General features: G+C 38.9%; 1 protein-coding gene across 1 annotated transcript in view; it reads right to left on the bottom strand.

The window, feature by feature from the left end:
• The window catches only part of LOC115425888 (stromelysin-3-like), a 57,335-nt gene that overhangs the window by 2,827 nt on the left and 40,927 nt on the right, over positions 1-13,581 (bottom strand). Inside the window, exons 3-6 of the mRNA XM_030143741.1 lie at positions 13,172-13,315; positions 8,578-8,711; positions 6,629-6,855; positions 1,402-1,606 (exon numbers count right to left, since the gene is read on the bottom strand). Coding sequence (XP_029999601.1) covers positions 1,402-1,606; positions 6,629-6,855; positions 8,578-8,711; positions 13,172-13,315 — 710 coding nt within the window. The remainder of the gene's footprint in view (positions 1-1,401; positions 1,607-6,628; positions 6,856-8,577; positions 8,712-13,171; positions 13,316-13,581) is intronic.

Here is a 13,581-nt window from a genome sequence, read left to right as displayed (position 1 = left end):
GTATTTACTTAAAATGACATTAAATTCAGATTATTATTATTATTATTATTATTATTATAGAATATTAGATATTAGATTAGATTAATATTAGAATAGAATAGAATAGAATAGAATAGAATAGAATAGAATAGAATAGATAGCCTTTATTGTCATTGCGCTACTCCAATCACTGCAACAATATTAATTAATTAAAACAAACAAAAAAAACAATACTTCAGAAAGTAAGAATAGAGCAAATATAAAATTACAAAAATAAAACTAAGATAATAGTATAGATTTTTTTTTCTACAAAAGTAAAATAATAGAGCTTAAATAGAATAAAAGTAAAAAGAATAAAAAATATTCATCTGTAGTATAACAACTTGTCCAGACTCAAAGAAACCTTTGTTATTATCTTCTGTGTACAGGGTGCCCACAGGGTCTGAAAAAGTCTGGAATTTACAAATCTGCATTTAATATCTAAAAAAAAAAAGCCTTTAAAAGGTATTAAATTTGACATGGTAGGTCTTCAGTTCTGTTTCCATACACTTGTAGGCTGTGTTTAAGTGTGTTTGTTAAATGTCCAAACTGGAAAGAAAGTAACGTAAGTCAACTCAGTTCCACCTGTTTCAAACCTGACAATTTATATCTAAACTTTATGAACTATTAGTGTCCAAATACACAAATAAATGAACCAGACCAAAATAAATATGAGCTCATCAATGGAGTGAAAAGGTTTGAAAACAGCTTGTGATGACGTCTGTTAACTCCATTCATTTACTTAGAAAATACACCGTTGTTCCAGTTTTAGACATAAGAGGTTTCCACCTGACAGTGAAGACATAATAGCACATATGGAATAATTCCTTTTGTTTGGTTCTGTGTTGTAGGAAAAGAAAACTGTACAAGATCTTGTAAATATTAAACATAACATTCGATATAAAACAACATGGGTTATAGATGTTTACCACAGACGGATCTGAACAGGAACAACTATTGACATTATTAAAGTAACTGCAGCCACTGACCGTTGAAGTTCTGAGTAAATCTGAGCTGAAAATAAGGTTTATGTCGTTCACCATTTCTTCTGGTTTTGACCATATCTGTCCCTGAAGGCAGCGTAGGTTTGTGCACGTTATGATCTGGAAACGCAGCAATAATAAATATGGAATATATAATAACAGCATGTATGGAATAACTGCTTTAGTTTGATTCTTTGCTGTAGAAAAAGAAAAACATAAGATTTTACAAGTATTGAGGGAAAGTTTTTGGAAACATCTAAATAAAACATAGAGAAAACATAAACAAACAGTTATGTGGTTTCCTGTGGTTTTGACCGTATCTGTCCCTGAAGGCAGCATCCACATCCCCCCTTTAAACCTGCATCGAACCAAACCCACATGAGGAGCAGCTTCGTCGTACCTTGAAAGAACCAGATATTCCCGGCCTTGTCTTCGAAGGCGGCGTCCACGCTGTCTGGAATCCCCCTCCAGTGACGGGACGCCAGCGCCGGGTACCCGCTCTCCAGATGCCCGTCCCGGATCCGCCACACGTAGCCCGCCTTGAAGAAGAACAGCTCCCCTCGGATCATAGACACGGCATCAAAGTCCGTCTGGCAGGCGTCAGGCTGGAAACGACACCCATCGTCATGGTGATTTCCACATGGTAACGAAACACGATACATTTCACACAAGTGGGATTTTTACTGGAGCCGTTTTATTATCCTTAAAGATCCAAAAATAAAACTGAGAGCGCTCTAAGATCCAGATGAAGAGCTTTTATTGGAGCAGGATGAAGTGTTCAGGAGCCTTTTATTATATTTAACCCTTCGATGCATAAGTGAGTCAGAATGACCCTCTGAGGGGGTTTTAGTGGAATATGTTTGGAATGAAAAGTTAGGATTTTATATTCCAGGTATTCCTCAAAAACGTGCCATTTACATCATGCCATTTAAATTCTTAACTGACCTTTTACAGATCTGATCTAATGGTACTTTTTGTTTTACTACCAAATGATCCACATTCATTTACAATAGAATTACATCTGAACCTTTGATTCATTTACAGTAAAACCAACGGACTCACTCAGTCACTAAATGGATGTGGACAGTGTTCTATTACTGTTATACAGTCTATATATTATATACTATTTATACTTTGCTTTTCAAGTCTTTTAAAATACAAAAAAAAACATTTGAAAATTGTTCAAAATGAAAAAAAAAAAAAAAAAAAACAACAACTAAGTATTTCAAACATGAAATCATTCTTTTGTGGATCAAAATCTAATGCAAATGATTTTTTTCCCCCAACCTTTGTTTATTTGGAGTTTTGTAGAAATTGGGCAACACAAACACTGTATCATTTGTGACACATCAATTGAAAATAAATTGTTGTACAATTTCCTTTTTTGTTTTTTTTTACATGCAAACAAACCCAAGAACAAGTACACCAACCTTCTCCATTAACAAAAAAAAATTACAAATGATTATTTTTAACATGACAAAATGACAAAAGTGTCATAACAACATTGATTTGACCCAGTTATATTAGACTGGAGGGTCCAGACACTCGTCCATCTAAGGGTTAAAGATAATGATAAACTTTATTTCAAACATAATACAAGTGGTTCCAGACACAAACCCCGCCCCTAGCACGTATTGTAGCTTAGTTTGGCATCAACACATCTATTCACATCTATTCATTTTTATTCTGTGTCACTGTCAATCTATAAACCCAATTTAGTATGAATTCAACCAATAGTTTTACTGCTAAAATGTAAACAAATAAACAAACTGAACCAAAGACCATCCCCTCTTCCTCCCCTTCGGGGGGCGGGGTAATATATGTGTGTGTGAGTATGTACAGTACAGGCCAAAAGTTTGGACACACCTTCTCATTCTTTGCATTTTCTTTATTTTCATGACTATTTTCATTGTAGATTCTCACTGAAGGCATCAAAACTATGAATGAACACATGTGGAATTATGTACTTAACAAAAAAGTGTGAAATAACTGAAAACATCTCTTATATTCTAGTTTCTTCAAAGTAGCCACCCTTAGCTCTGATGACTGCTTTGCACACTCTTGGCATTCTCTTGATGAGCTTCCAGAGATAGTCACCTGAAATGGTTTCCTAACAGTCTTGAAGAAGTTCCCACAGATGCTTAGCACTTGTTGGCCCTTTTGCCTTCACTCTGCGGTCCAGCTCACCCCAAACCATCTCGATTGGGTTCAGGTCCGGTGACTGTGGAGGCCAGGTCATCTGGCGCAGCACTCCATCACTCTCCTTCTTGGTCAAATATCCCTCACACAGCCTGGAGGTGTGTTTGGGGTCATTGTCCTGTTGAAACATAAATGATGGTCCAACTAAACGCAGACCGGATGGAATGGCATGTCACTTCAGGATGCTGTGGTAGCCATGCTGATTCAGGTTGCCTTCAATCTTGAATAAATCCCCAACAGCGTCACCAGCAAAGCACCCCCACACCATCACACCTCCCCCTCCATGCTTCACGGTGGGAACCAGGCATGTAGCATCCATCCGTTCACCTTTTCTGCGTCGCACAAAGACACGGCGGTTGGATCCAAAGATCTGAAATTTGGACTCATCAGACCAAAGCACAGATTTCCACTGGTCTAATGTCCATTCCTTGGGTTTCTTGGCCCAAATAAATCTCTTGTGTTTGTTGCCTCTCCTGAGCAGTGGTTTCCTAGCAGCTGTTTGACCATGAAGGCCTGATTCACGCAGTCTCCTCTTAACAGTTGTTGTAGAGATGTGTCTGCTGCTAGAGCTCTGTGTGGTATTCATCTGGTCTCTAATCTGAGCTGCTGTTAATTTGCGATTTCTGAGGCTGGTGACTCAGATGAACTTATCTTCAGCATCAGAGGTGACTCTTGGTCTTCCTTTCCTGGGGCGGTCCTCATGTGAGCCAGTTTCGTTGGAGCGCTTGATGGTTTTTGCGACTGCACTTGGGGACACATTCAAAGTTTTTGAAATTTTCTAGACTGACTGACCTTCATTTCTTAAAGTAATGATGGCCACTCGTTTGTCTTTACTTAGCTGATTGGTTCTCGCCATAATATGCATTCTAACAGTTGTCCAATAGGGCTGTCAGCTGTGCATCAACCTGACTTCTGCACAACACAACTGATGGTCCCAACCCCATCAATAAGGCAAGAAATTCCACTAAGTAACCCTGACAAGGCACAGCTATGAAGTGGAAACCATTTCAGGTGACTACCTCTGGAAGCTCATCAAGAGAATGCCAAGAGTGTGCAAAGCAGTCATCAGAGCTAAGGGTGGATACTTTGAAGAAACTAGAATATAAGAGATGTTTTCAGTTATTTCACACTTTTTTGTTAAGTACATAATTCCACATGTGTTCATTCATAGTTTTGATGCCTTCAGTGAGAATCTACAATGAAAATAGTCATGAAAATAAAGAAAATGCGAAGAATGAGAAGGTGTGTCCAAACTTTTGGCCTGTACTGTGTGTATATATATATATATATATATATAAAGGTGAATGTCATACAGTGTACAACTCTTTCACAGTGTCTCTAAAAGTTTTTGGGCTTTTTACTGAAGTTGATGACTCTTTCTTTTGTCCGTAAACGTGCACCACACTGAAGTGTCCTCTGCCTTGAACCCATCACTAGTTCATCCATACATGCATCACACACACTGCAGACAACGAGCAGCGGGTTCGCTTTATCAGGTGCCTGGGGAGCAAATGGGGGGTTAAGTGCCTTGCTCAAGGGCACAACATCTCCGCCAGTCCAGGGAATTGAACCGGCGACCCATCGGCCATCAGCCGCCTCTGCAGCCATCCATGCCACTGCTGCCCCAGTGCCTCATGTTGGAGCAGATGAAGTGTTAAGGACCCTTTGTATTATCCTTGAAGATCCAAAAATGAAGCAGAAGGCTCCAGTGCGCTGCCACATCCACAGGCAGACTTTTACTGTGAGTGTGAGTTAAAGGCTTGGTTTGAGCAGACTGATGTGAAGCGGAGCCTCTTTGCGGAGAACTGGGGGTCGTTTTCTCTGACCCTCATTCATCATGTTCAGATCAGAATGATGCCCTTCTCTGATGTGGCTTCGTCCCAGACCTGCCCCTGTCACACTGACTTATACACTCAAATACATTTGGGGTGTTTTTGTTTTTTTTTGTTAGAACCACATAAACCGCTGCCTCTTCAAGGACACGGCTCAGATATATTCACATTGTTCTGGTAGATACCCAAACCACAAAAAGAAAAAAACCACATGTAGATTTGGTTCTGATCTGTCCCTGGTCTGTCCACAGACCTCCACTGGGGTTTGTCCGGTTAACTCTAATTTATGCTCCGTCATCACCGCACAAGGGAAATACTCCACCTTTAATCTGAGAACAGCTGTCAGAGCGCTTTAGTCACTTCTCACATGACCATTTGACTTAAGCTTTTAAATGAAACTCAGCTTTAACAGGGTTAACCCTTTAGAACAAAAAAGGTCAAATATAAAAAAAAATTAAAAAATAAAGAAAAAAAGAAAAGAAAAAAAATTAGCCTAATAGTAGACAAATCTGCCTATTCATTTAAAGCGTTCAAATGAAACTCAGTTTTAACAGGTTTAACCCTTTTAAGACGATCGTGTCTCTGCTGACACAGTTTTTCATCCACCGTCATTTAAACTCCTGAACTGTTTACACTGTCGACAAAATACAAACGGCATCATTTAGCTGAGACTGGGTTCTTTCTATTGGTCTAGAACACATTAGAGTAAAGGTCTGTGTTGGCTGAGGTGGAGGGGTGGAAATGGGCGGGGCAGAGAGCAGCAGAGTGCAGTCGGTGAGAGAGACATGGAAGATTTTTTATTTTTAATTTCATTATTGATGGGTTAAAAATGTGGGGTTTTTTTTATATATGTATATATATATATATATATATATATATATATATATATATATATATATGCATTTCATTGTACTGTGTTTGAAATGTACTTGTATTTGAAAAAACCCCAATGAAAAAAACAAAAAAAATCAGACAAAAATATTCCGTTTTCCCACACATTCCAATTTTCCTCCTTTTTTAAAAAAATCTGTATGTTAATGCTGTTAGTGGATGTAATTTTTCATATTTACGCTACTCCCCAAACCAGGTAAACAGAATAATAAACGGGAAAGCATGAGACTAATTAACCTTTTAAATTCAGATTCAAAAATATTTTGTAAAATTCTGGCAGAAGGACTAGAAACTCTAAAACCAGGACTCATAAAAGAAGACCAGAATGGGTTTATAATTATCAGACAGGGCTTCTATAATGTGAAAAAGGTATTAAATAATATTCTACACGACCAGAGGGGGGCGCCAATCACAGCTTTGTTATCATTAGATGCTGAGAAAGCTTTTGACAGGGTGGAATGGACTTATTTACTTGAGGAGAAAATTAGTTAAATACTTGAAAAATGAGGAGAATTCATCTTTTCATACCATCCAGAATCCTGTATTTATTTGTTGCTCTCTGCCATGTTACAAAGGTCAAAGGTTATTTCATCACATTTTTTCCCAGTTCTGTTAAAAATATGACATTCGTGTGCAATTTAAGCTAGTATTTACCATCATTCCCACTGTACATGAAGGCAGCATGAACGTAATGATTCCACTCACACTGGTGATGATTTCATTGGTCTCGGTGTTGGTGGGGGGCGGGGTCGAGGGCGGGGCCTGTGGGTGAGCTCCGTACAGGTACTGGATGCCCTGCTTGTCGTCCTCGCTCAGCCTCAGCGGGTAGGAGAAGGAGTAGTAGGCCGACATGATGGCCCCCGGCTCACGGGAGTGCTGCAGGCCCAGGACGTGCCCGAACTCATGGGCGGCGACCTGCAGAAGGTCTGTGCCTGGGGGGGGGTTAGGGGGCGGGACAGAAGCCTCACATGAAGCCACACCTCCTTCAGTGACACATGTATCTGTTTGTTTTACTGGTGATGGTGATGCCGAACCTGGACCACAGCCCAGACTCTGCCGTATTAAACAGAGTCTAAACACTTCTAACCACTGAGTCATGAACTTAAACCGAGTCTGAACACATCCAAACACTTTCACAGCTCTGGACTGTTCTTAGAAAGCTGGAGCCGTCGCAGTATTATCATTAACATCTTCTCTGACGAAGCTACTGTTTGGATTCATTTCAAATCTTATCTGTTTCTTCTTTGGGAAAATGTCGACAAAGTTTATTCACAGTTTAGAGAAATTTAGATTTTTAAAAATTTTTATTTTTATTGAGTCCTTCAAAAGTTCACAAATCACATTTTTAAAAAAATAAAATAAATCAAGGACATCACAATTAGTCCACAGCCCTAACACAGAGCCGAACACGTTGCATCTTGCACTAAATTGGAAAGAACACACATTAGTAAGACGTCCATGTTGAAGGAACAACTTTTCCTTTTTCTCCCACAATCCCCCCTCTCCCCCAGCCAGTCAGTCGTAAACAAACAAACAGAAATTTAGATTTTGAATTTTTGAAGAATTTTTGAAATATTCTAAATCAGGGGTCTCAAACATGCGGCCCAGGGGCCAAATGCGGTCCACCTAAGGTTCCAATCTTTTTTTTCTGTTCCAATTTTTTCTCTTGATTTAGTGCAAAAAACATTCAATTATGAAAATGTTTACATGAACAAACTGTCCTTTAACAATAAAATGTGAATAACCTGAACAAATATGAACAATCTGAAATGTCTAAAGAAAATGAAGTGGAATTTTAACAGTATTCTGCCTGTTATTAAATGTTTTGTGCCTTTGTAGTTCAGATCTGTAATGCATATGTATAAATGATAAGTCCAGGCAGAATATTGATAAAATTGTACTTATATTTCTTAACAAATTCCATTTTTTTCAGGTTATTCACATCCTTTTTGTTTGTTTGTTGTAAATGTAAATATTGGCATAACTGAATGTTATTTTTTGCATTAAAACAATTTGAACTTGTCTATTTATTGCCTATCATGCTGTTATCGTACTGGTCTGGTCCACTTCAGATTAAATCGGGCTGAATGTGGCCCCCAGATGAAAATGAGTTTGACAGCCCTGGTTTATAACATGTAAACGGTTCCAGATATCAGTCTAGTTCCATGGTCTAGGTCTAGTCTAGGTCCATGACCTTTGACCTCCAGTGACCTAGAAGGGTCAAACTCACGGTCACCAATGTCTAAATTTCAACATCATCTTCTCTGAAACTACTGGTTGGATTCATTTTAAGTTTTATATGTATCTTCTTTAGGGCAATGTTTACAAAGTTTGTTCACAAATTTGAGAAATTTTGATGAAAATTTGGAAATATAAAATTTTGAGGCGTTCCCAGGCCAGCCCAGACATTAACGCTGCGTTCCAGACTAGTGCTGGGAGGTCGAATATCTCTCAGTTGGAGTTAACTACATCTGACCTCAAAGTATTCCAGGTGGTCCATGTTGAACATAAATCACACATATGGACATCGCAGATCTATGCTCCTATTTACTTTGATCCTCCTGTTTTCTTTTCCTGGTATCCAGTGACACATTTCCTATTGATTATAAACGTGTACAAATGGATGATAGATGGTGTTTTTCCTCTTTCCTCACCCATGTGGTTTCCCAGGGTCCAGGACTCATCGTAGTCGAAGTGGATGTCGCCCTGACGGTGGGTTTTGGGGAAGAAGGCGTGAGCGAGGATCCCACCGGGGCCGTCGAAGGGGAGGTTGTCTCCGTGCCAGTACCTACAGGTCCGTTAAATAAAAATGGAAAATGAAAAAACTGCCCATGTGAATTCAACCACAACACCTGATCCATGAGTTCAACTGAGTTCCAATAAGAACTGGAGTAAGAAATAAGCAAAAATAATAATAATCTTGAATTAAGCAAAAAAATCTGCCACTGGAACAAGTGAAAATGATCTTGTTCAGATTAGTGTAAATCAGATTTTCCAGATCTGTTGTCTATAAATCAGTTCTTCTGTCTCACTGTAAAGTTCCTCTGTAGGTGATTCTGTCTGATTTTAAGTCTGATCAGGTATTTGGACTAGAAATGAGAATGGAATTAAAGCTCTACCTACTGATGTGGCATTTCTCACAGCACTTTGTAAAAGTTTGAACATGAACAACCCGCCTCCCTCCAAAGCCCCGCCCCCTTCCCTCTGCCTGAGCTCTGAGGCTCCTCCTCCTCTCTCCTCCTCTCATCTGATGCGCGATGGAAACGGAGGAGGAAGCAGAGGCGGAGGTCCGGTCCGTTTTGGCGTGTCCGCGGACCCCTCCATCAGTAATCAGATACATCATCCACCTGCCGCGGGCCCGCGGCTCCTGTTCCATCAGTAGACCTGTTCCATCAGTAGACCTGTTCCATCAGTAGACCTGGTCCATCAGTAGACCTGTTCCATCAGTAGACCTGTTCCATCAGTAGACCTGGTCCATCAGTAGACCTGTTCCATCAGTAGACCTGGTCTGTGCAGTACTGGGTCAGTGTCTTCACTGCAGTGCCCAGGGGATGGGCGCGCGCACTGTGAACGCGTGGCCTCCGCAAATTTTCCGTGGACATTTGAGGTTCCATAGTCCATACAATTATCATCCTACATCATCTTACATGTGTGACACCATGTACATGCACATGTATGAGTCCCACCGTCAGAAAAGCTGAGCTTTATGCAGACCTGTTCAGTCCAGTACAGCTGACTTCTGGACTTTTATCTCCATCCTTCATTCATCAGACTCCTGTTTGTTCCCCTCAGTTGTCGTTTCTGTTCATAAATCCGTTTCTTCCCTTCCACATGTGCATGTCAGTTCTATCCAAACACATCCTAGACAGTAGACTGTGGTCAGTGGTCAGTAGACTGTGGTCAGTGGTCAGTAGACTGTGGTCAGTGACAGGAGAAGCAGCGTCAGTGAAGCGTCAGATTCAGAGGGACACATGTCGGATGTGAGACGGAGATTATGGATCGGATGCTGGACGGCCGTAATGGATGATTGACAGGAGGCTCAGTCAGGTTCGGCCAATTATTTCATTCAGACCGACTAAAATGATTGGTCAGACTTTTAATATAAATATATGAGAATTAAACATTTTTGAGTTTCAATACCTGGTGGATTTCTTTTCCATTTTAGTTTGACACACACTTATTAGGAGCATTTTAAGATGACAAAAGAAAAGTGTAAAAATGCCACATCATACGGTATAGCTTTAAGAACTGATTTATAGACAATAGATCTGGAAAATCTGAGTTCAGCAAATCTGACCAAGATCATTTTCATCTGTTCCACTGGCAGATTTTTTTTTTGGTTTTTTTTTTGCTTAATTCTAGATTTTTTTTTTTTGGTTAATTCAAGATTTATTTATTTTTTACTTAATTCAAGATGTTTTTTTCTTAATTCAAGATTTTTTTTTCTTAGTTCAAGGTTTTTTGGCTTAATTCCAGATTTTTTTGGCTTAATTTTAGATTTTTTTGGCTTGATTCAAGATTTCTTTGGCTTTATTTGAATTTTTTTTTTTTTTGCTTAATTCAAGATTTATTTATTTTTTGCTTAATTTGAGATTTTATTGTTCTTAATTGAAGATTTTTTTTTTTTTTTTTTTGCTTAATTCAAGCTTTTTTGTCTTAATACAAGATTTTTTTGGATTAATTAAAGATTTTTTTTTTGCTTAATTCAAGGATTTTTTTTTTTGCTTAATTCAAGATTTTTTTGCTTAATTCAAGATTTTTTTTTTTTTAAATTCAGGCAAAAAAAAATCTGCCAATGTAACAAGTGAAACTGATCTTGGTCAGATTTCTTGAAATCAGATTTTCCAGATCTGTTGTCTATAAATCAGTTCTTCTATCTCACTGTAAAGTTCCTCTGTAGGTGATTCTGTCTGATTTTAAGTCTGATGAGATATCTGGACTAGAAATGACAAAAATACACTTGGTCAGATTTAGTTTTTTTCCAGTGAAGGACATCTGTGTGTGTGTGTGTGTGTGTGTGTGTGTGGGGGGGGGGGGGGGGGGGGGGGGGGGGTAACAGAGGGTTAACGGTTTTCCTCTCCACTCAGTCCTAAAATAACCACAAATGTTTTCCATTTTTCACTCATTCATGCTTCAGCTGCAGGATTTATTTGTCGTCTGATTCATTTCTCTGCATGTGAGGAACTCAGTACATGTTTAATCACTTAAATGTTCCTCATTTTCACATCGTTCCCATGTTTCCTGCGTTTTTATGCCGTTGGTTGACGTCATCGCTCATATTTTACAGCGGTGATCAGACGAGCTCTGCAGTCATTTATGAAAAAAAAAAAAAGACAAACAAAGGCAGTGATCTGAGCTGAACTATAAACACAAATCAGAATCCTGATTAAAAGTGAAGTCATGTCAGATCTGTTTGTTATCTGTGGAGCTGATGTTTGGTTTTTCTTCCTCCTTTATCTCTTGTGTTCATCTCTGTGGCGTAGATCAGTCTAAACTGTTTCCCACAGACACTAGACCTCTGTCTCCTACCTCTGATGACTACATTTAGAACTGAAACAGTGAAACTGAGGAGGAAAAACCTTAAACGACATCCTTCTGTGATCAGTGAGGTCTGATAAATCCAACTACAGTCACATGTTCAGATGCTGACGTTGATAGAATGAGCTCTGCTCTGGAATCCTGGGAGTTGGTGTCTATGACCGACTACAGGACTTTACCTTTTCTTAAACATGAATTATTGAGCTGGGAAAACATGATTAAATCTGCAGATTCTATCCTGGTGTTAAAGCTACTCCATGGAAAAGCCCCTGGAATTTATAAAAAAAAACCCAAAACAAAACAAAAAAAAAAACAGGACAAGAGACTGAAGATGGAAATTAGCTTCTGCGATAATCTTGACTGTTGATTAATATGCATTGTCACTGAATAAAGTATAAAGTTCATCGTTTTCACATCTGTATTATGGAATTATCAAGTTTTATTCAGAAACTAAAACTTGTGGACGCTTATTTTAACAATAGCTCAAAATAACACTGTGCCTTATAATCAGCTGATAGTTTACATTATAGCTGTTAGCTTAGCTCCGTTAGCTTAGCTCCATTAGCTTAGCTCAGTTAGCTTAGCTGTGTTTTTAGACTGAAAACTAGGGGTGTAAGAAAATATCGGTTCTGCAATATGTCGTGATATTTCATTTCACGATACCGTATCGATATTGAAAAGTACTGTATCGATATTTTTAGGTATTTATTCAAATGGAGATATAGCGGAGGTTCATGTTTTTGTTTTTTAATATGTTTTTGGAGACTCCTGCAAGATCTTTTATTTCTATATTCACATGGGTATTTTACTCTTTTATTTCTATACTCACATGGGTATTTTACTCTTTTATTTCTATATTCACATGGGTATTTTACTCTGTTATTTGTACTAAAAAAGTAGTATTGTGATATTGCAGGTCATACATGTAGTTTTTTTAAAGTGATAACACTGTTTTGTTAAATAATCATTATTTCAATCATCCTAAAAGCACTTTTTTCTGTCTGAGAGGCAGACGTTAGTTCCTTTATTGGGATTGGACAAAAATAATGTTCTGATGTTGGATGATTCAGGGACTGAACACTATGCATTCTATTCACAACTAATAGAATATGAACATTTAAGCAGGATCTTAAACCATAATGTCTGTAAAACATGATTTTATTTATTTATTTATTTGTGTGTGTGTTTTGTACTTGTAATTTTATTTTTATTTATCTGTAAAAAAAAAAAAAAGTTTTTACAGAGGAAAGTTTTGTGATACAGTATTAAATCCAGCTCTGATCAAATAAAAGTGTGTTTAGCATTTGTGCATATTTCTGGTATAATTCAAATTTTCCAGGAAATAATGTCTTAGAAGAAGGAACAAAACAAACCAAAAATATTGCGTCTTTAACAGTATCGTGATATATCGTATCATGGTCCTAGTATTGTGATTTGTATCGTATTGCCAGATTCTTGCCGATACACAGCCCAACTGAAAACAGCCACAGTAACAGAACGTGAGCACAGTTGAAAAAACCCTCGGCCTTCAGTCCACGCCAAAGTTTTTATACAGACGGACGACAGAACTGATGACAACACCGTGCGGCGAAGCCTGAATAAAGGTTAAATGAAGGTTAGAGTGAATAATTAGATCTGATTGGTGCATCCCCTGCTGTTGGTGATGTTTTTAATAATGTTTCACATGTTTTTCAGAGAAGCTCCTCCCACCTGATGAAGTCGATGCGGATGTCGGCCTTCCCACTGTGGACCTCGGTGAAGGTCAGCGGGGTCACGTCGCTCCAGATCTTCAGCGCTTCCCGAAAGACGCGCCGGACCTTTTCCTCACCCATCTGCCACGGGAAACGAACGATCCTGCAGGAGAGACACGCACAGGTATGAAACACACGTGCCCACAGGCCCCGCCCACCGCCAACCCCTCTGATGTGTGCAGCAGACGCCCCCAGGCCTCGTCTGCCCCCACACCTCCGCTCTGTCCTTTTAGATAAAACCACCCAGGGACATAATTACCAGAAAAAAGGCCTCATGTCCACGATTCATCTGCACCGACAAACTGCGCAGCATTTACACCTTAAATAAGGAGTGAATCCTGTAGAAGAAGAGATGGTGGGTTCTCAGCT

This window comes from Sphaeramia orbicularis, chromosome 9 (assembly GCF_902148855.1).
Source record: "Sphaeramia orbicularis chromosome 9, fSphaOr1.1, whole genome shotgun sequence".
In the NCBI taxonomy this organism is placed as follows: Eukaryota; Metazoa; Chordata; class Actinopteri; order Kurtiformes; family Apogonidae; genus Sphaeramia; species Sphaeramia orbicularis.
This window is presented reverse-complemented; position numbering and strand designations above follow the sequence as displayed.